Source organism: Bacillus rossius (assembly GCF_032445375.1).
Source record: "Bacillus rossius redtenbacheri isolate Brsri chromosome 9 unlocalized genomic scaffold, Brsri_v3 Brsri_v3_scf9_2, whole genome shotgun sequence".
Classification (NCBI taxonomy): Eukaryota; Metazoa; Arthropoda; class Insecta; order Phasmatodea; family Bacillidae; genus Bacillus; species Bacillus rossius.
In genome coordinates, this window is record NW_026962013.1 from 18434367 (window position 1) to 18458677 (window position 24311).

General features: G+C 39.8%; 1 protein-coding gene across 2 annotated transcripts in view; it reads left to right on the forward strand.

Annotated features, from left to right (window-relative positions):
- The first annotated feature begins 22742 nt into the window (after positions 1–22742).
- LOC134542916 (transmembrane protein 135-like) overlaps positions 22743–24311 on the forward strand; it is a 46958-nt gene continuing 45389 nt past the window's right edge. Inside the window, exon 1 of one of the 2 annotated variants that reach the window (XM_063387502.1) lies at positions 22743–22990. In XM_063387502.1, the coding sequence (XP_063243572.1) occupies positions 22823–22990 (168 nt within the window). In that variant the 5' untranslated portion in view covers positions 22743–22822. The remainder of the gene's footprint in view (positions 22991–24311) is intronic. The other variant, XM_063387504.1, reaches the window with a different exon arrangement.

The window sequence follows — 24311 nt, forward strand, 5'->3', positions numbered from 1 at the left end:
AAGGATGGACGAAGATACATACTTGAAACTCCTGCCGCTTGCGGCACCAATAATTGGGAAATATGCATCCAACAGGAAATCAAACAGATGGAAATACCACAATATCGGCTCATAAACTTCGTCGGCACCACTTCCACTTTTCTTCGAATTCTTCACTTTTTTCACTTCTTTGCTGATGTTGCTTCTAAAATTATTAATTATTTATTTTATTTACTACATCTTTGTTGGCAGTAGGCTCTATTTCTTTCATTTTTTTTTTCACTAATCGTTCGTATGCAACCCTCTCTTTCCGCGATCATGATATTCTTTCGCTTTGCTTCCCATAAGAAAGGATAATCCTTGTACAGTTTAATAAATTCCTCCAAAACTTGGCGTGTTCAAGAAGAAATGGTTACCACAGAAAGTATTCAGACTAACCTCACTCGCGGATGTAGGGGGAAGCACTGACAGGTCACCTCAAGGACTGCCTGATCCCTGGTACACACGCTCCTGAAATGTGTGAGGAAGGGGCGTACCTTGAGGCAAACGAAGGTATTTTAGATTTTCACTCCGGTCGCCTCTTTCCAGGAAACCTCAAGGTACAATAACATGCACACACCCCGGTCTACCTAAGGTTCTGTACCTTGAGGCAGACCTCTGAGGAAAACCGGAGCGTGTGTGGCCTGCCTTATAGTAGGCTGCTGTACCCGATGTTTATTCATAACGGGTCGTTGGGAAGCACTACTACAATACCTAATGTTCAAAACGTGTTAGTAAAAACAGAATTATTTTTTGACGTGATAACGTCTTATAAATCGATGAACGCCGGCTGCACGCACGAAAAAGCATGACTCATTGTCACGTTCCGCCTGAGCCGAGCGTGCAAGAACTGGCCAACCACCGTGCGAGAAAATCTTCTATAATATCAAACAGGTTAAGGCGGGCTTTTTAAAAGCAACAATTTAAAAAATTTTGATTTATTTGTCCAATTTCGTCATTTAAAATTAACAATTTATTGACAGTGATTTGATTTCAGTTTATTTCTATAACTAATTGTTCGTGATTATATTTAAACAAATTATTTAAATTAAATTTGCAAAAACTGTAAATAATATTTGTAAATTAGAAAGTATGCAATTTTTTATCAATGTTTTCTTATGACGTTATCACGTAAAATTATCGTCCATAAACCGACTTTACAGACAACCCCTTTTTTTAAAAAAATAAAAATAATTGCTTACCCCCTTTCACAGACCTAATCACTATTCTAAAATAATTAAATTTAATCTAATCACGAACAAAGGCGAATGCAAGTGTGAGGGGGGTGGGTGGATGGCATAGATATATTCCCGTCCCCCCATAAATCCTAAAAAAAAAACTCGAATATTTCCATCAACAAAGGTATATAATTTGAAAGCAAACAGCGGGAGAAGTATTTCTATTCTCCGCCCCCCCCCCCCCCCTTTTTTTTCTCTCGACCATTTCACGAAATTAAATTCTGCGTTCACTACTACAGCAGTTAATCGCACATTAAATACTAACAGGTCAACTATAAACTGTTTTAGTGTTATTAACTAAAAAAAAAATAGTTTTTGGTTAATAAACCACCGTACCTTACAAATAAATGCTGCCTGAAACTGTATGAACATTTCAACTTTTAATCTACGGGTCTTTGATGAACCGTCAAATAGGTTTGCCACATATGCTTCTGTGACAATATAAATTGTGCACGTATAATTATGTTGTGCGTGCTTCTAAAGTCAGTGAGTGCCTCACCAACATAACGCGCATTTACGTGCGCAGAGAATTAAAGAAGCTTTATTTTGAAACAAAAAAAATAATTTAGTATGATGTTCCAAAAACAGCTGATTTTCTTCTAGCTTCCTTTCTTTGTGAACACCATCAGTAAAAGATTCCAAGTAGTCGTGAAGGTCATAATCTCTAACTGGTCTGCTACGAGTGTTTAATTTTTTTGCGTCGGAAAATAAGTTTACCCTAAATTACAACGCAGAAAGTTTCTTGGCAACAATCATTGATCGAAGACACCAAAAAGGTGGAAACGTCGCGTGATGTATGTGTATCCCATTTGCGTTCTTTTCGCTGAATATACCTCTTTAAGTCTTTTTTTTTTTTTTTTTTTTTTTTTTTTTTTTTAACGAATGTGCACCCTTTCTGATAAATGTGCGTCCTTTTAGTTCACAAATCTGGGCAGGGTGAACATTTCAGCACCGCCTGTCTCGCGATAGACACCATGACAATCGGCGTCCTATTCGCGGCGAGAGACTGAAGTCTGTAGGAATGACACGCAGCTCTGGTGCTAATGGCGCTCCAACTCGGTAAGTCAACACGGCCTTGGGTAGCGCGACACTGCAAATTGCTGCAAGAAGTTTTACGACACTGACGTAAAATATGAAATGTCATTAAATTCTGTAAATGGTAGATTTTTTCACTCGTTCCTTGACCATTCTATGAAAAAAATCATTGTGATGTTGCAAAACGTTTATTACCAGGAAGATGTTATTTTCGAGTACTTTGTTATTTCACGTGCGCGCGCGCACACTCACTCACACACAAACACAAATTTATGTGAAAATATTTTACTAAGTGTGTGCAGTTTAATTATTAAGCACTGGATGCATGTCATTCAGTTCAAAATGACAAGAGTTAAGAATGTCGTGAATTAAACATCGGGGTATGAAAAAACAATAATAAAAATGCACTAGAATAATTAAACAAAAAAAAAGACTTTATGTGTTGTCTGTGATAAGTAAATACAAATATTTACGCCATTTGTGTAAATGCAGACACAAACATGAAACTCGCAGTCTGGATGTCGCTTTGACAAACAATTAAATGAAATTGTTATAGTATTAAAAAAACTGTTCATCAAAAAACAAGATATTATAACTGTATGATGTGTTAGCTTTATAATTGCCAGGACTGAGATTGGTCACATTAAGAATTACAAATCTTTATAACAGTATTTTGGATCGCGCGATTCGATGTCAAATTCAGAGTTATATAACTTCTTAACACGATTATGTTGATAGATGCTTAAGATTCAATAGTTCCAGTTAGTTCCAGTTAGTTAGATCAGTGGTAAGCATAATATCGTACTCAACAGGACCACTAAGTTGCTAGCGTCCTCTCTGTTCTCAATATTAGTTTTTTAGAAATAAAATATTTCTTTCTCATAAAACAAATTACTATTTTCAATAGGCAATCATGTCTGGTGTATGGTTTCTCTTGGTTTAATGCAGTATTACGTTGCGTTTCTGAACCTCACCCTTACATTTAAGTGCCATCCCTATACTGTGTTTGTGTGTGCGCGCGCGTGTGTGTACGTGTATTAGCGGTAGGGCACTTTAATACTCAAAATCACTTCTACGCACAATATCAAAGGTGCTGCCCTGTTTCACTAGTTAGAAATAACTTCACAGCTTGCCCCAAGCATATTTTAATGGAGTCTAGAAAGTTCTTGGATTCAAAATGAATATTCCTATTGGTGCGCTGCTGAGCTGACGTCACGTGCCAGACGCTTCAGACGCACGAAACAAACGTCATCGTTTTAAATTTAAAATATCTGGTTATGTTTATTCCGATTTTTAAAAGGTAAATTATAAGTTATTTACACATCTCTATACTTGCTAGAGGGGTCTCGGCAATGAAGTTTGAACGGGAGAATAGTAAAAATAATTTTATCACCAAATAGTCACCTTTCGTCCATAACTTTATCTTTAAGAAAATATTCGAATGTTAATAAATGCCAATCACGTAGTAAATAAACAATTTAAACTCATATTTTCGAGCGTTAATGCACAGTGCGAATGAGAGAATAATGTTATTTGTTGGGTCAGGTCAGTGACATTTTAAGTACTTTAAAATCGTGCAAATGTAAGAACGCTATAGCCGATTATTTTTTTTTTTTTTTTTTTTTTTTTAATTCTGATCACGAAGATGCACGAGCCAGTGGTGTACTTCGGATATGTTCGGGACTAATCGGATGTTACTGAATCTTAGGCTTCCCTAAAATAAAGCTGTTTAGGGAACTTTTTTTATGATCTCAGAAAAAATACTAATGTATAATCTCTGACCCGAAGAAGAGCCATTTTCAAAAATTCAGGATGAAATAATTATTATGGCGTAAAAACTGTTGAAAAAAATATGGCGTCATTCAGTTCCTGTCCCTTAATAGTCTACATTGGTATGAACCTGTAGACCGTCCGTGTCCTTATCCTAATGTGAATGACGTCACTTTGTCGCACGGAAAACAGCCCAGTCTACATTTGCGATGTCCGATGTCCAAATCTACTAATTTCTATGGTAGTCACCAGAGCTCGTTAAATATACAGAGCCAAAATAATTGTTATTCGATTGTTTTTATTTACTATTTTCATGCTTTATAAATGTGTACGCAGCTAAGTTATGAATATATATAACTTGAGAAATTTGTGGCAGTTTAATATTTCTTTATTTTGTTAGGTAAGGCAAAAAGTAAATGCTAATAAATGTCCGTTATTTTGTTTACATTTTGAAACGAGAACTGGAAATTCAAATATATTAATTGGTCTGTTGCTCTATGCTACAAAAGAACACAGATTGGGACAAAATGTTCTAATAGCCCAAAAGACGAGGGAGATTTGAACCATCGCCCACACCACGCGTGACGTCAGAGGGTCACGTGGGCCAATCAGTGATCATTGTCCGTCGGACACAGTTTAGGACATTGCATTTGTAGACGGGCCTAAACACTAACTGCCAGTTTATTCCCTAGTTGAAAAAAAAATAAAGGTGTGATGCATGTCCACCCACTACTTTTCAAATACGAGCCGAAATACCATATCAAAGAAAGATCATGAAAATATTCCTTTAATTAATTTTTACTAGCTAAAAAAAAAAAAAAAAATAAGGAGAAATGTGAGAGGAAAACTAACGTTTCGACAACAGCTTGAAATGATTCGTAAACTCGCACCCCTCATAAATCTTGAGAAGATTCGAAATGTCGCCCACAACCACGTGAGGTTAAAAGGTGAAATCCTGACCTTTGACTTTCACCTTTAAACTTTCGATAATAACACATGCACGCCAACGGTCCTCGAATCCAATGTTCGCCGTTCAGGGGGGGGGGGGGGGGGGATACCCGCTAAACTGGCAGAGTATTTACTTGAATATCGCAGTGAGTGTGACCGTAACAATCCGAAATCGAAAGTACTTTCCGGCTCTCAGCGAACTCTTAAATGCTTTTCGTAAGCAGACCTCACTCGGATATCTAGGGTAGTTTTGAAATCGAGTTGTTTTCTTTGAAGCTCTCTGCACGCGGGTCCCGAGCCATCCAGCCGATCATCCACGAACAAACGACATCGGGGTATCTCCTTCCACGGGTCGCGGATTCCTCCCTGGACCACTGCGCCGCATCTCTGGGCGACCTGGATGCTGCGAGGTCTCGTGTTGCGACACCCCTCGCCCCGAGGGGCGCCTCGTTCGATCCGGGTCAGCGTTCTTCGAGTTGCGTCACCTCGCTTCACTGCTTCCCGCGAGGTGTCGTGACGCACTACCTTACCCTCCACTCCTCCAGTTCGCGTCAGATAGCACAACCACGATACATCTCACATCATCCACCTTTCATTAACTGTTACTACTGGAAATTTAATATTGTATTTAAGTTTGATGTCACACGCCATTTTTTTTCTTTTCGTCATTACTCTTATTTAAGGGCTATTTCTAAAATTACAAAAATATTTTCAACAAACATTAAAATTGGAGAATATCGTTGAAAATATTTTTGTTCAGAACAAAAAATGCCCGGGAGGTATAAAAATAAAAATTTAGAAATAATCCTTAAAAAAGTGGAGACAAAAATTGGAAAAAAAAATCTAGGCATGTGAGACCGAGCATTAAGAAAGCTTTTTGCAACCGCGATCTGAGGTTGCCTGGTCTGAGGTATGAGGTTCCCTCGCGACACTGGTAGGGCTCAACAAACAAAACTAGCGTGGATCTTCTTACAAAATGTGGAGCACACCTCACATCACTTGTGAGCTCATCTCACTTCACTTGTGAGGCTCACCTCGCAACACTAGTGCTGATCTCCACACAACATGTGGGACTTACCACATAACACTAGTGAGCTCAGCTCACATTACTAGTGAGATTCACCTCACAACATTTCGTTTGATTCTATCTAGTCGTGAAATTTGTTTACTGTAATTTGATACACTGAATACACTTTTTGCATTATTCCGACATACGCGTCTTTCAGAGCGTTTGGCGTACCACAGTATTTGCACTGGTGCGATGAAAAACCATCGTTCTTTGAAGTCTCCAAGGTTGCTGGGGAAACTTCGGCTGATTTATCCTCTGCAGTTGGTATCACAGATGCCATCGGGATCTGCGTCGCTGCCATCGAGGTCTCCGCTGCAGATGGTAAACTGCCCATGAAGCTCGACATTGGAATAGCAACTGAATTTCAGGTAACGTACTGAAGAGTGTCGATCCGCACCGCACCGCAGTCAGAGAAGACTGAGGACACCGTCGTGTCGTCTGGATATCACATACGTACTGGCAGCGACTGGTATAAAGCCTGAATGGTTACAAAGTTCCAACTGGTTCAAGTGCACCAACTGCTCCAATTGCTTCAAGTTCTCCAACTGCTGAAGTGCTCGAACTGCTCCAGCTACCCAAGAGCTCAAAATGTTCAAAAATGCTATAATTTCTTCAACGGCTCCAATTGCTTCAACTGCCCGTGTGCTCCAACAGCTGCAAATGCTCCAAATTCTCCAATCGCTCCAAGTGGTCCAGCATCTCAAACTGCTCCAGTTGCTTGGTGTTTGCTTGTAAATCAGTTAAACACATAGGCCGCTATCACACTGTGTGGTTGAACAGGAGCGATTACCAGTTTCTACTCGGTGATTCCTTATACATCAGTTGCTTGCTTGTTCGCTTGTCAAAAAAAAAAAAAAACCGCTGCGAAAAATTTTATGCTGGAATCACAATAACGTGGCGGCGCGGTTTTGTAGAAGACGATGAGTCAGCAAAATATCGCGGTATTATGGACATAACGGTTTTCACCCGCGAGACAACCAAAAACAAAACTATTGTATATAAAGCGTTTCTTGGTGTTACACATGCACCAAACATACTACGGCTATTAATTTTTTTATAGATATATTTGAGACAGTAATTAAATTATTTAATTCAAATTTAACATTCAACTGTAAAAAAAAATCACTGTGGTAAACGTATTTCACAGATTTCACAAATAAATTTAACAAAGCCTTACAAGCACGAGAGTTGTATCAGGATTACCAACGCACCAGTTTAACAAACATTTCGAAAATAGAATTCCGACGCGCATTTCAGTCACGGCGCGCCCGCGACGCGATGGATATATATGAAGCATTTCTAATCGGGAAGTCCATCGCATCCGCCATTTTGTGTCGCGCTGACGTCGTAGATGTGTGTCGAACGTGATTGGTTGGAGATCTTGGCGTCGCCGCAGCGGCAGGAACGCAGGGCCTTACTCCGGGGGAAGCCTACGATTCACTCGTCCTTCTGGACATACCCGAATACTCACGTTGGCAAGCCTTCTTTCAACAGACGAGAGAGCCAAACGCCCGATCGTGCATATTCGGTTTTTTTTTTTTTTTTTCATTGTAAATAAATATACAACTCATGATAACTAATGGTCAATTAGGTTAGGTTAGCTACATTATAAATAATTTAAAACATTGTGGACGGTTGATTTGGTTAGGATAGCTACATTAAAGATACTGTAAACGGTTTCCCCCAAATAAATACACCTGTTGTGGTACGGGAAAAAAAAAAAGCGAGCATGAACTTCGGGAAACTTCGGGCTTGGCTCTCTCGTCTGTGAAAGGAAGGCTTGCCAACGTGAGTATTGGGGTTTGTCCAGAAGGACGAGTGAATCGTAGGCTTCCCTTACTCCGGAGGCGGGCAAGGCCGACGGTAAATACCCGTGGCGCAACGCGACAACTTCTCCCGTGCGCGCAAGTACCCTCGCGCGAGCTGAGCGCTTGTCCAACCTGTTCCGACGACCTTCAGGCGCGCGGCGCTGTGTCCGAGTCTGGTTTCGTGATGTTTGAAGTGGGGGGGGAGGGAGGAGAAAAAAAACCACCCGTCCTCGTAGTCCTCGTACAAAATCCCGAACGGAGAAGCAAACAGCTTGGTGGGGAAACAACTCATTTTCGAAACGCCAAGACCAGGGGCGTAGCCAGGGGGTGGGAGGTGGGGGGGGGGGGGGTTAGGGGTTCAAACACCCCCCCCCTTAACACTAAATATTTAATTAATTTCTTATTCATCACTCAAACAAATTACATATTAAAATCAATAAAAATTTTACCATTACTATATTGAAATTTAAGTACCGAAAACAGCTAAAATAGCACTATTTTACACCTTAAAATCCAAATTTTCCCGGGGGAGGACCCCCGGACCCCCCGCTTTAATACAGGGGAGGGGCGGTGGCATGATTCTTAACTCCTCCCATACACAAATCCTGGCTACGCCACTGGCCAAAGACCAAAGCTTGAATTTACGTTTAGGCAGTAGGCTGAACGCTCGTGTGACGGGAAACGAACCCCCACGCGTCTGAGCTTGCGATTACTCGCTCAGCTAGTGCCGTGTGCACGCTACGAGCCAAAGCTCGCTCACAATACTGAGAAGATTTGGACTGTGCCATTTCTGGTCGCTACCTTACCGTATTAGTCAGCCAAACGATATAGTGGCTTTATTTTAATTTTTTTTTCGACAAATAAATTTTATCGCTGAAATTAGTAATTTTGTACGCTTCATTACTGGCACGCGAATTGATGACAATTTACTGTAACATTCTATCTTTGTTTCGTAAATTACGATCAGTGCCTATGTGCCTGTATTTGATGAAATTTCTTTTTAAACGTGTTAAATTTGTTTTTTTTATACAATTTGTTAATTCCAATAAAAATATAAAGTGGAAAAAAGTTCATACGAGGCTTAAGATCGCTTAAGCGTGTAGTCAAATTTAGTCTACAAGACGCTTTCGAAAATGGCGACGTATCTGTGCCTGGAAGTGTACGACGGGGCAAAGGATCTCACGCGCGTACACACAAGGAAGTACCGTGGCACCTGTCGTCAAATATTTGCCATAAACTTGCAGACCCATATTCATGATATGATATGAACGTCATTTATTTGAATTTTGATAATAATATCAAAATGGGTGTAAAAAGGGTGCACACGTTTTTGTAATTGTTATCAATTGCGAATTTTTTCAAACAGAAATCAGTAAATATCTGTTGAAAATAGAACAGATGCAAGAGAGGAATAGTGTTAAATATACAGGTATATTCCTGACAATAAAAGAGAAAACAAAAAATCAACATGGCGTGTGAGACCCCACCTTAAAAGTGTTTATTTTTGTTAAAGATACTCTGGGGGTTGGGGTGGAGGAGGGTCTATTCCATGCCCGCTAGACCTCTCGGTAAGGGTCCTCTGATATATTGTAGATGAGCCTTACTGAAAGTTCTGGGATGAGGGGTTATGGGATAACGCCTCAGAATGGTAAAAAAAAAAAAAAAAAAAAAAAAAAAAAAAAAAAAAAGTAGGGAGTGAATCGGGCGTCCTCCCTTTGAAACTTTGAAAAATAAACTTTTCAAGACAAAAATTTTTAAGCTAACCTGGAACTTAAATTTCAAAATTTCAACGATGATTTTGCTGATAAAGATCGCAGGCTTTCGCGGCCATTGTCTGAAGTAAGCCTGGCTTCTGGGTTGTAGCCGCGTCCAAAGGCGAAATAGTCCCCCGACGTTTCGGTCGCCATCATCAGGGTAGAGTTACCTGCCGTCGGTGGTACATTCGACTTGGACGCGGCTACGAACCAGAAGCCAGAGCTACTTCGTGATTTTGCAAAATTTATCTTCAGAATATTTTACGTTGGTATTGAAATTCAAATAAATTAGGTTGCCGTTGTGCAATGAATAGGATAGTGGAATAATGCTGAGCAGCTGGCATTACGAAGCCCTGGAGCCGCCGAGCGCAGCACCTCGTCAGTCCTGACTTTGAATATATATACTGTATAGAAGTCGCGAGTGGATAGGATTTACTCTACGCTTTTCAGAAGCGTATGATGAGCAGCTTGGGAACTTCACCGCTGCAGTGCGCTGCCGTAACGCCCTGTATCGTCTTAGTTGTTATTTACACGTTAGAGCGCAGCGCTGTCGCCCGCTGTCATTCCCCGCACCCCTCATCCATCATTCACTGCAGCTCAACGTCGTTCCTCAGGAGGGGGAAGGGGTGTTTGAAGAGTTCGACACTTGTCCGCTAGGGACCACCACAAGTCGATGCCCTAGAGATGGTGGCGATTGCAGCGGTGAATTAACCAACTACCTCGAAACCGTATTAGAAATTTTAACCTGGGCTGGCGACTTCTATACAGTATATATATTCAAAGGTCCTGAGGCCTGAGCTTTGCCGGAGGAATGTTGTAGTTGGCGGAACTGCTCCTCCGAGGCGGGCAGGCCTTCTTCCCGTCCACGCGTCCAGCCGCTTCCTGCTTTTCCCGGCGGCGCGCTCCACGGTCACACAGACGAGGCTTGGCCATAGAACAAGGAGACAGAGATATACAAGCGCGACTCTCACTTCAGTTAGATTTTTTTTTGACGTGACGTCTAATAAATCGATAAACGCCGGCTGCACGCACGAAAAAGTGTCCCGTTACGCACATTGTTCCGTTACGCTGTCGGCGAGTGCAGTAATAATAGGTTATGATACAATTGACTAAAAATTATGGTGATTCATATAATTGATGATATATATTTGATTTAGTTTATTTATATGAAAACTTGTTCATGATTATATTTAAACTTTATAGCTAAACGCCAGTTTTTAAAATTAATCACAAGTCTTGTACACGTGAACTGTTTCATGACTGTTTATAAAGTGAAGTGAAAAGTTAATGTGGTTTTCATTGCTTATTACAACAACAATTTTGGCAATAAAGGTTAATTATTCTTGCATTTTAAAAATCTGATTACCAGTATAATTTCAAGTATTTATTCTTTTATTATTAAAATAAAAATGATTCAATTTTATTCATAAAAGTATGCAATCATTTCATCAATGTTTTGTTATGACGTCACGTTAAAGTATCGTCCGTAAACCGACTTTACAGACAACCAATTTTTTTAAGAACATAATTTTTATTTTCACTCTCGCGAACGGTTACTACAAATTTTTCAATCATGTAATGCTTGTAAGGAAAGCTAACACACGTGATAGATTACTTTACGGATGGAGTTATGTAAGATACGTATGGGATCATCCATTAATCACGTGAGGCTCGAAAAGGGGGGGGGGGGGGTCGGGAAAAATCACGAAATATCACAAGGGGGGAGGAGGTGTGTAGACAGATATCACGTGTATTTATTTTTTCGCCCGATTTCTACTAAACCGAAAAGGGATGTGTGACCTTGACTCGCCGTAGCCAGGCAACAATATCCCCGCCGGCCGCAACATGAACCACCCGGCTCGGCTTGCCAGTCGCCAGTAAGACTGTGATTTTGGCGCAGAATACATGCTGTGCTTAATTTTCCAGAATTAAATTAGATTATACCTATATTTTAAGATAATATTCTGAAATGTTTAAAAATATTTTTAACCAAAAAAATACACGTGATTTATTTGGGGGGGGGGGAGGGGGGGGGGGGTTAAGTCTAAAACCTCACTACAAATCACTAGGGGGGAAGGGGGGTTAAAAATTTGCTAAAAAAACATCACGTGATTAATGGACGACCCCTAACATGGTTCGATAAACAACCGCCGAAGCACTTCAGCTAGTTCCTCTCACTTTATATCATAGAGATAATAAATTACAGAGTTGGCATGTGCAACCTTGGTGTTTCCCATCTGAATAGTAAAACATTTTGTCTTGTTATAATGCAGTTTAACAGTAATTTCTTGCTGGTGTAATGTTGAGTGGAATTCTGCCCCACCATCTTGGATTTACCCATCTTCTTGCTATTTTTTTTAAAATTATTTAGCCAAATTTTTGGCAGGTCAAGGCATAAATCATATCATCCAGACCTTCTATACCTTGTTGCAACCACATTTTTATTAACGGGCTCTAGTCTGTAAGAGCCGCGAGGAAATAACTCATTATTTCACGCGGGCGACTGCAACTATCATGATAACCACACCAGTTCACAAGCGCTGGCTTCAAGCAGCCAAGTCTGAGTCATGTGCCATGGCACATGAAACTGAAATAAGCACGGAAGCTTTACTGCAAGCGGCATCAAAATATTTGAGATTGCAAGATGGCGAGGCCTAATCCTCCGTAACGTATTTTGTTTAACAACACTCACCTGATGATGGCATTCTTACGATCATCCCTAGTGAGTTTATTTCGAGCTATTAAACAAATATCTAGCCTTAGCGTGTACACAGCTACGGTTTGTAAGACTAGCCAACTGCTAACCAGAGTGACATAAACTTTAGAACAGAGCCCAACTCCAGTTTTATACAGTATGTCCATAAAAGAATATACCATTCATACAATTTAATAGTATCAACTGTAAGCGTTGTAGAGTGTTTGTTCAAGGTCACAATTAAAGAGCAACTCAAACAGTTTTAGGTAAGCGCATACGCGAATTCTGCTTTGTTGTTTTCTCGCTTGCAACGCGAAAAAAAATTGCTATTTCCCCAATTAGTATAGAGTGAACATGTAAACTTTATTTGGAATCTCTTTGTACGAGAGGGGTTGAACGTCGAAAAGTACCTGACCGTTGGATTGGTTGTAATAGTCGAGAAGACAGACCTATTTTTCGCTTGCCCCCACGTTCACATAACACCATGCGATTTTTTTTCCCTTTGGGGCTTTAAAAAAGATCGTGTATACTTTCCGCCGCTGCCTAATGATTTGCCAGGGTGGAGACACGGAACTGAAGAGGCTATATTGCTTCCATTACTCCGGACGTGTTAAACCAAAGTGTGGGAAGAATTGGACTTCAGTTTGGATGTGTTGGATGTGATTTGAACATTTGTAAGAAAAAAACCAGGTTAGTTTACCTTCAATCTGATGTACGATTTGCTGTAAATAGTCCAAATTAAACTGTTATAAAACTGGGACGTTCTTTCATGCACACCCTGTGCACGGGTAGTCCTCACGCCCACGTGGTTTACTCAGGCTGTGCCTTACGAAGCAGTTTTTTTTTTCTTTTCTGCAGTCTCACGTCCGTCTGGCCAGCGGGTGCCCTGTCCGTTTCCCGCCAGTTCTGGTGTAGCATACACATCGCAGCGCCGTATTAGTATTAACGGACATCGGGAGACGACGTACCGGTAGAGGGACAAGGATCTGCACAGAAAAACATTTTCTTTACTTTCGCTAAAGATTAGGTACTTTGGAAACCAGTGGCCAAGAAATAGTTTGTAATGCTGCAAGGAAGATATTGTAGCTTTGGTTTTTTTTTTGCATATATGAAATACGATTTTCGAGATGATGATGAGTGTTACCAACGAAAATTGGCGCCTATTTTTTTACACTTTAATTGATGTTTCATTCAAACGTATTTAAAAAAAAAAAAAAAACACGGGAAAAAATAATTGTATGTTCAACAATTTATTTTCTTGTTACAAACTTATAATGTGCGCAGTTAATACGCACTAGGAAGATATTCAGGGAACGGTTTACAAATGACTAACTATTTGTGGTACTGGGACAACACAAAGCATAGTAAGAATCCTAACCCACTATTACTGCGAACACTATTTTGTAGTGATACAGTTGTTTTCACGTAAGTGTACAAATATCAGTTCCATTTAGGGGAGAAAAAAAATACAGCGTGTCTTGCCCTGCCCACGGTACATAGGTCGTCATTCAATTTTTTTTTTTCGTTTTGAAACTTTTTATTGTGCGTCTAAAATCTCTTTTTAAACAGTTTTTATAGCTTAGAATTTTTCTTATTTGGTTTGGTTTGGTTTGGACTAATTAATGATAATGGCTGCATGTTTCACTCATCTGAGAAGATTTACTGTATGGGCTCGAGCTGTGGTACCAACGTGGGGATAAACAAAATGGGAGGGCGAGTCGGCTGCAAAAAAAAAAAAAGGAAATAAAAGCTCATTTTTTATTTTTTAAAAAAATATGAGATTTCAATGATGTAACATATAAAAAAACTGTTTCAAAAAAGTTATATAAATTATAATTATTTTGCATTACTATTTATGTCTGTTCTTTGAAAAAAAAATTTTTAATTTGGCTTGTTCTTCGTGTTTTTATGTATTCATCTTTGTACATTCTTGAGGATGTTCTATGACATTCAGTGTGAACCAGCAATGGCGTATATCAACACTTCAGTGAGTTGCACGAGCACGAGAGGGTGTATTCCTAAATTATTTTACTTTTAAAACTTCGTGTTTTTACTAATGATTTTGAATACATTTATAATTTAAGTATCTTTGATTGTTCATAAAGGGTTCGATATATTCAATAATGGTTTATTGAATAGTTTTTTAGAACATTAAATGTAATATAATCAGCATTTAATGATATTATTTATTCGTGGGTATAGAATTAATATTATGAATAAACCGTTTGTATGTAGCCTTTGTTGAAAAAACCTTTTTTGTATATCAATTATAAGTTTCCCCCAAACCCTGAAATCAAAAATTCCGTATGGCCACACATTATGTGTTCAGCATAATTCAATTTGGTTTTAATTTTAGAACCTATAATATTTTTAAGTATATAACCTTCTGTATTTAACATAATTTTCACTAAGCGGGCGACAGTTTCTGAGGAAAAGAGCTGGCGGTGCTTACCAGTGTGATTTTCTCATCATTAAAAATACGCCTGCATTCAAGGTTTCTTCTTCTCTTCAAGGCCAATTCGCATTTCCGCGTATTACTGCGGTAAACCTCGCGGAAATAAGGTAGGTGAGCAGAGTCATATAATGTAGATTTTTCCCACTTTGTGGCTAGAGGCTTACCAACTAACTAATGCTAAAAACAGTCCATCGTGACTTGGAACCCATGATTCGTTGGCTGGAAGCCAGGTAGTTCTCAAAGATTATCCACCTACCTAGTTCTTTCGTTAACTACTACAGTCTACGTGGTTGAGGTAGGCTGCCGAAAACCAATGCAATAATGATACAATAACGCGCGACAATTCAATAATAAAAAAGAGCAAATCTTTCAGTACTCACCAGTAATGTGTAAACATCTAACCTCGAGCAAATTCAAATACGAAACTCGGAAACGAAATTTAAATTAAAAAATTTAAAAACAATGCTGAGAGTGATAAATACATATACGCAAATTGTGTTATCAACTAAATTTCTGGACGCACATCTTACGTAGTTCCGCAACCGCCGCTAGAACTCGCTGTCGGAGCAGCTACTTCGACTATCGAATCATTCGATTTGAAGCGCGAAAGTTTAAACTATATAATAAAAACGGCTCCGATAAAAGCGAAAAAGACTTGGAAAAAATACTAAACCTCGGATTTGGACCTGATTTTCAACAAGGAATTTTGTTAAATAATGCCCATCTGGTTAAAATTCATTAAACAGATAATAATATATGTTAGATGATTATAAATTAAAACATAAAATATTAAAGGATTATCATACCATTATTAGGTTTTATTTTTTAATACATATGCTAATTCATGTACATTAATTTCCTAATAGACTAAATAAATTATTTTTTATTTTAGTTAAAATAAAGGATATAGGTCCACCTAGTATGAAATAATCAATTCAATGACCTGAGTTATATATTTAATAATATAAAAGCAATTATATAAACAAATAAAATATAGTATCATATATGTTTGCTTAAAGCACAATTTGTATAATCCAGTGATCTATTATTTAAAATTTTTTTTCCAGTGACGAGGTTTGAACAACGTTAAAAATTACCCTTTGAACTTATCAACCGCGCGGTATACCACTGCGCTATCGAGAATATTAGAGCTAGAGAATTAGACTAGTTTTATCCGCAGCGGAATGCCAGTTTTCTTACGTATTTTAAAACTTGGGATTACTTTGTACTATGACGATTTGAGTTTACCACATATATTCCAGGGTAGTTTCACTATCATAACGTTTAATTTGCCAGACAAATACACTTGGTATGTACCCAATTTTTTTACGAAAGTGAATTTATAAATATGGATTTATGTGTCTACACTAGGGTGACCAAACGTCCCGTAAAAACGGGATTGTCCCGTTTTTTAACGATCGTACACGGGGTCCCGATAAAGTCTCCCGGGACGCCTAAATGCCCCGTATTTACGTTGGGTTGAAGATACACTTTTGTCGCGCCTCTCCTTGGACCGTCTTCCCCTCTCCTCGACAGTTGAACTCGCCCATTTTAGTTACCTTGTTTAATTATGTTTTTAAGTATGTCAGACATACTTATAATAATTATTCACTGCAAAATTATTGTTTTTATTTATTATACGCCTCACAATTTAAATTAAATTACATATTCATAGATAAATTGAAAAATAATTATAGGTCTCAAATTACACAAAAAAAAGAGCATGTTTCAATGATTACGTCTCGATGGAGGCCACTCGGACTGGAGGGTATCGCCCCCAAACCCTCCTTGGATGTGTCCCGTTTTTTCAAGTTTATGATTTGGTCACCCTAGTCTACACGTGGGTCCGCCATCTTTGTGTCACATTAACGTTCATCGACTTCCGTTCCATTTTCACGATATCACCCCCACCCAATGCCGTATACCGAGAGCTAAAATGTTTACACAACAAAAAGTCCTAAGAAATCAACAGATATCAGATATGGTTCATTAGTGTATTACATCCAGAAATAACATTAATTGGCTCGATTTAAATTAAGTTCAGTTTTTTCTTTGGAAAAAAATTCAAATAAGATTAGAAACACGCAAAACAAATTATAATGTGCGACAATAAAAATTAATAAGAATAGCATTATTTCTATAATACCATTATTAAGTTTTGAATGTACCGCCAAAAAATTATAGTAATTTAAGGAGATGCATTTCGCTGGTATCTAAAATCTGCGGTGTAAATGCAGTTTCCCAAACATATCAGTCGTGAGTCATACCTAAAAGTAATTAATGTGATGACCAAGTAGACCGTAAACCACTGGCTTAACTACTTTTGAATTATCTTTTGTGCAGAGTTATTTTATTGTACTTTGAGAGTGGTAATAGTTAACAATATTAATGTAAATTGCTAATGCAAGAGAAACAGTAGAGATTCTGGTGCGAATGAAGGAAACAGTTGGCAGCTAAGTTGAAGCTAATTACAATTATAAAATAAAAAATAAATTCGAAAATGAATTTGTTTGTTTCGAGTCCTGTTGTATAAAGGGTAGACACTCAAGTGGATCGAATAAGAGTTTTTTCTTCTCTTTTCCTCCTGTAAATTGTTTATTGCGGTAAAACCGTAAGATTATTTTCGCGTTTACGAAGATGTCCGTAAATTTACGAAGATCGCTGAGTAATTTGTAACCCTTCGTAGATTCAAAGATTCAAAGCGAAATTGTTTCACATTTTAGTAGAACTTAGAAGTTTGGTAATGTGATGATCTGATTTCGCATGGAAATGCAATGCCTAATAAAAATGCGAGTCCACACTTCCATCCGCTAGAGGCAACGCCTTGCATACATTGTGCTCCGTACGGGGTCACAAGTCAGGGACGTAATGTGTGTTGGTGAGACGGGACGATAAGTGCGACACTCACTGGTGCTTCTAGCGCAGTATCGCCTCTAAGCGCAAGGCTGCGAACTGGCGCGCGGTCTCCTCGTCGAGCATAGGGAAAATATTAGATTTGAAAGGTAACATAACATGAAGATAAGTGTGCAATGCAAGTCCCTTAAAGTGCTTACAAGAATCTGTACCTAGCGTTTCATGACTAAAAATTATTCTGCAAACATGCGTTTTTAGCACTTTTCACTCTTCCAAAAATAAAGTTTAGGAACAAAACAGAGATACAGAACTACCCATCCGCCCTCAAGGCATTCTTAAATGATTGTTCGTAAACAGACACCACAAATCACGTGGTTATTTCTGAAGCTCCGCACGCCGCATGTGTGCCCAGGTAGGGCACACGTCACACTACATGTCACAAAAAGTATGTGTAATCCTCAATTATTTCAATGAAATAATTTTGCAACAGCGACAAAATTTGTGGTAGTTGTAGAACTTCAATAAATTTAACATAACCCAGACGTTCAGTGTCCAATTTTAAATTATTATCTGCTATTTACAATAAAAATTTTGCTCCGCTCCACCTTGGGAAGCACTTTAGAGCAGTGGTTCCCAAACGTTTTCAGCTGGTGACCCACCTTTCCTTATAGGAGTACCTCCACGGTCTATCGGCCCATGGTGGAGTAAAAAACATTATTTGTATTGTATCCCTTCCTTATGTATATATAGTTTGCCATTAAATATTGCAAATACACACACACACACACACACACACACACACATATATATATATATATATATATATATATATATATATATATATATCCTTCCGAGACCCACCGTTTGGGAACCGCTGCTTCAGACCATGAGTCGTAGTTTTTCTGTCGAATTCAGACTCATCCTGTTAAACAACGCCAAAGCGCAAATCCTATTCAGCGGATGATCCATAACGTCGTCTGAAAATGCAACAGGTTACAACAAACCAAACGTGACGTAAATCCTCCAACGGGCGCAAGCTGCCTACGTCACTAGGTCCGGTGCTGGGTGGCCGGGGTAGTGTGCTTTCCTTCGGTGACGCAGCACTTTCACGCGTGTGGTGCACGAAGAGCTACAGTTCAGGCTCGCACTCGCCCGCCATAACGTCATTTTTTACTTCAGGCTTATTTCACGGATTTACAAAGAATTTATATCGAAGACGGGACCGTGGAAGTGAAGATGTAGAAGCACGCGATTTGAACTTCCGGTGACTGACCGCGTGATGCAATTAGCCGGGGAAAAAAAAGATATATTAATTAGGAGTAAGTTACGGCGCAAAGGTTAAAAACAAACAATTTGCAATGTTTAGCACAGCGAAGTCAAGACTTAAAACTGCAATTCTGATGACATGGTAAGGCTTATTTGTTAAAAGAACTGAGTACGTCCGGGTTCCAATACAGTGGGGTACTTTTTTTTTTTTTCAGTGGAAGGGGGTAGTTTGAAAAAAGTAAATAAAAATGAAATTAGAATTTGTGTATTTTTTAAACAAAAAGTATGTCAACAACTAGGGGTTCGGACTGTTACGTCATCAATATCAACATGAGTCAAGTCTTGTGTGGCTTGTTGTTCCATTTGTTGCATCACCACCTTCACCAAAAAAAAAAAAAAAAAAATTCTTGTGTCCACCACTGCTTATGAACGGTACGTCGGAACCAACATTTAAATAATTTGCACTTACTAAGATTACAAATGTACTTTACATAATTACGATATATTTGCAGACATGTCGTAATAGCGAGAGGAAGGCACACAGACGCTCGTGTCGCTGAGGTTAGCAGCGTCGCTGTGCTCGTCAGCTCTATGGGGGTCTGCTTCGGGAAGCCTAAGATGTCCATCAAGTTCTGTCCCTGCCCGAACACGCCCGAATATTCATCTTCGGCCAACCTCGGGTTTATTTATATATATATATATATTTATATTTTTCTGTTAATTTTAATGTAGCTATACTAACCTAACTAACCGTCCATAGTGTTTCAAAGTGTTTTAATGTAGCTGACCTAACCGACCACTTATAATATTTGAATTCATTTTTCCTGCGCAAAAATAAAACAAATCCCGAGGTTGGCCGAAGGTGAATATTCGGGCGTGTTCGGGCAGGGACAGAACTTGATGGACATCTTAGGCTTCTCGTCTGTTTCCCCCGCCAAGCGTCTCGTGTCGACAGTCCCGACCCTGGTGGCAGATAGCGGAACAGCAGTAAAGTAGCAACAGGAGATTTCCTCAGGTGACTCGAAAGAAAGACGATTATATAGAATCAAGACAGCTCCAGAAGTTGAAATAGGCGAGTCAAACATATAAAGACAGTAGCTTGAACGAAAGTACTGAATTTTAAAAGAAATTACGGCGAAGATCACATTATTTCCACTTTATGAGGAAATAAAGTAATGATTCTTTTAGAAGTAAAAACATTTTAGCTGACGATATTAATATTTATAGGAACGAATAATTTTAATAATATAACTTAATAAAAAAATGACTCACTCAGAGGAATACGCCAAATTTAATTTTGGGAGGGGCAGGGGTATATATCCTCCAAATTCTTCCCCCCCCCCCCCTCCACGGGGCCGTGTACGCCTGTGGTTTCATTATAGCATATAGCTAGCAAGGAAAGAAGAGAATTAAGTTAACTCTAAACCCTAGTATACCCTAAATTGGGATTGGAACTAGAAGGTGAATATTTGGATACATAATGCTTACGATCTGTTGGAGACAACTGCTCAGGACTCTGGTGATCTTCGATGTCGACATGACCTTAGCTCTAGAAGTCCGTTAATTCATTCATTAATATGAAGGGATGATGTGCTGAAGACGGGGGGGGGGGGGATGGGGGTGGAGGGGGAAGTCAACCCACCCTTATCATCGGCCGGGTGCAAGGTGGCCCGTAATCGCTAAGGCGCCAAGCTGCTACGGCGAGGGTCGTGGGTTCTGTGCTAGGAACTCTTGAACTCTCGAGCGCTCCAGTCTGTACCCGAAAGTTCCGTAGCCCGTCATCGAGCCCGGACCGCTAGTGGAGGTCGGCCAGGTCTCCGCCTGACCACGAGGTCTCTGGGAGACTGACGAGGTCCCAGTCGACTGTCTGGTCGGCCGGGCGGGGCGCGACTGCCGCGGTGTCGGGCTGAGACAGAAGACCTCGGGGCCTCTCGCCGTGGCCGCGTCTACAACCACCTTCCTGACCGTGTCCGTTACCGGCGCCCTTGGAAGAGGAGGTGGCGGGGGGGCTAGCAGCGCCGCGTCAGAGGGGTCGACACATGCTTTGCAGACTAAAAAAATTGGTTGTCTGTAAAGTCGGTTTACGGACGATAGTTTAACGTGACAACGTCATAACAAAACATTGATGAAATGATTGCATACTTTCATGAATAAAATTGAATCATTTTTATTGAATTATCACTATTTTGTATGGATGCAAAGAATGAGTGAAATGAAATCTACAAATTTAATTGATAAATTTACTTTTATTTGCACTCATTAATTCAAATATGTTTATTACTTTAACGAAGAGATTATTTTAACTATAACTTTTATACATGATTGCTATTTAACTTCTTTCAATCTGTGTTATTCTGTTAAGGATAGGACGATGATAGGAAAAGTAGGAAACGAATGGGAGTGTTTCATGTTTAATGTGCCTCGAAAAAGTCAAATCGATGGTTGTTCCAATCGAGTGGAAGAGAGGTAGATGCGGCGCAAGCGTACAATGAGCGTAACGGGACAATTTGCGTAACGGGACAATGAGTCATCCTTTTTCGTGCGTGCAGCCGGCGTTCATCGATTTATTAGACGTTGTCATGTCAAAAACGTTCATTATTTAAACACTGGTAAGTACACGAGGTATGATAAATTATTAATAAAAAAGGTAGCATACAATATACTCGGTTGCGAAAAAAATTATGCCTGGTTTGTTTATTGATGTTTCGTAAAGGGAAAAACGTTGATGAGGGGGGGAAGAAGCGATAATCACTATTCATGTCCCGGGCGAAAACCAAAGAGCGCTGGGCTGACAAATGAACGACACCAATCACAGTCCGCGGTGCTCGAAGAGACCTGCTGCAGGAAGCAGCGCGGCGCGCCTGATAGCGGACGGCACGTGACCACGGCGTGAGGCTCAACGCGCCCCCCCCCCCCCCTTTTCAGGCGCCCGGCGAGTGGATGCCGACAGGACGGTGTCGCGCGGGAAGCCTTGTTTTCACAGACGAGAGAGCCAAACTCCCGATCGCGCATCTTCGGTTTTTTTATTTTATTTTGGACAACTCATGATAACTAATGGTAAATTACGTTAGGTTAGCTACATTATAAATACTTTAAAACATTGTGGACGGTTGATTTGGTTAGGATAGCTACATTAAAGATATTGTGAAATCATGTAAACGGTTTCCTAGCCCTGGATAGCTGCATATTAAAGAAGTTATTTGCTAAGAAACCATAAAATGATTTTACAGTAATTTTAATGTAGCTATACTTACCTAATATAACCAGTGGCGTAGCCGAGGGGGGGGGGGGGGGTTTGGGTTGAACCCCCCCCCCCCCCCTTAGCGCCAAATCTTTAATTGATTTCTTATTCATCACTCAAACAAATTTCATATTAAAATTAATAAAAATTTTACCATTACAATATTTAAATTTAAGTACCGAAAACTAATAAAATAGCACTATTTTACACCTTAAAATCCAAATTTTCCCAGGGGAGGACCCCCGGACCCCCCGCTTTAATACGGGGGGGCCATGCTTCTTAACACCCCCCATACACAAATCCTGGCTACGCCACTGAATATAACCAACCATTCACAATATTTTAAAGTATTTATAATGTAGCTAACCTATCCTAATCGACCGAAAAATTTAATGGCACGCCGGTTTATACAATGAGATAGAACCGGGAGGGAAGAAAAAGCGAGCGTGAACTTCGGGTGTGGCTCTCTCGTGTGTGAACTGAAGGCTTCCCGAGTCGCGCGGCCCGAGGAAGGTAGGGGTGTGGAGGGGGGGAGGGTCTGGGCGCGCCGGGAGAGGGGGAAGCGGTGGTACCGGTGGCTCGCCTGACCTGGCGGCGGGCGGAGGGAGTCTCCGTCGCGCGCGCGTGTCGAGTCGAGCCGTGTCGTGTCGTGTCGTGTCGTGCCGTGTGGTGATGGCGAGCCACAGCAAGGCGCCGCGGCCCCGCCTGGGCGACATCGCGGCGGGGCTGACGTGCGCCTCGCTCTACCACCCGTGGACTCCCGGCTGCGCGGCGGCGACCCGCGACATGGTGCTGTCGTCTCTCGTCGGCTCCGCCAAGTTCTTCGCGCCCATCTACCTGGTGAGTCGCCGTGGAAGGTCCCAAGAGGCCCGTGCAGACAATTTTTTTTTTCTCGAGGGAGAAGGAAGAAGATTTTGAAAAAAAAAAAAAAAAAAAAAAAACTTGCATTACTATTGACGACGTGGGTTCTAACTCAGTTGAAATTCCAGGTAGCTGTAATGGCCCGGGTCGTTACCACAACGCCGAAATACCATAAGGCCGACAGCTAGAAAACTTGCTGTGTACCACAACGCCGAAATAACAACTGAATGAATTTGTGCGTGTTTCTTAAGGCCCTGTCACACTGTCAAATTTTAGCTTCCAACTCCTTCCAATATGTTGGATCCAATATCTTTGAGGGTTGTGACGTCACGTTCAACGTCACTATCGCAGCCATGTTTATTTGAGAGATTGAATGTCTAGAGTTTCCTTCAAATATTTTACGTATAGGACTGGTTCTAAAATATGTTGGATGTTGGATGGGATCAGCCAATCAGAGTTATCTAAAATAAAGCGGCCGCTTTTGTTTCCGTTTCCGAAGTGTAATAGTTTATATATCAGCAATGGCGAATGGGAAATAAATGCAGTAATTGAATTAATACTATTTTATTTCCTGCTGGAATAATTGTTATTGTATATTTTCCTCCAATTGAATCTGTATGTACGGAAGTGCAGGTTAATATATTTGACTAAAAGAAGTTACTGTAGTTTTGGAATATTATGGTCCTTAAACCAGAAAACATCTTCTATTCAACTTACTATCATTATTTGATTGCTATACCAGTTTTGCTTATGTTCAGGAATTGTTGAATGATACACTAAATTAAAACAGCAAGCATTGCGTACAAAATGTGCCATCAGGAATGAGGTATCAAAATTAGGATATGCATTTCGGAACTTTTACCTACAAATCCAAATTAATAACACCTAAAATAAATTTTAAAATATTTCAATTCAGAGACTTAATGTAACTAAAATTATTTTGGCTTACCCAATCAATCTTTCTTATAAGTCATTGTTCTCCTTATTTCACAATAGCTGCTACTCTGTAAGTATTGTCTGGAATTTTCTGGAATATAGACTCATAATTTCCTGACAATAGATGGTACTGACTTATGTTAAAGCAGCATCTCTGAGTAAGCAAGTAGCTCTGGTGATTTGCAAGAAAGGCCTAGAAATATTAAAATTCTGCCTACGTGTTCACTTATTATTATTTAAGTTTTGAAAGTAATACCATTTTTCGTGAATGTAAATATTTGTGTAGCAGATCCTTGTCAGTAAGCCTATACTTGCCAGGCTGTACGAAACAAGCATACCTGGTCTAATATCTCGTTAAAAAATT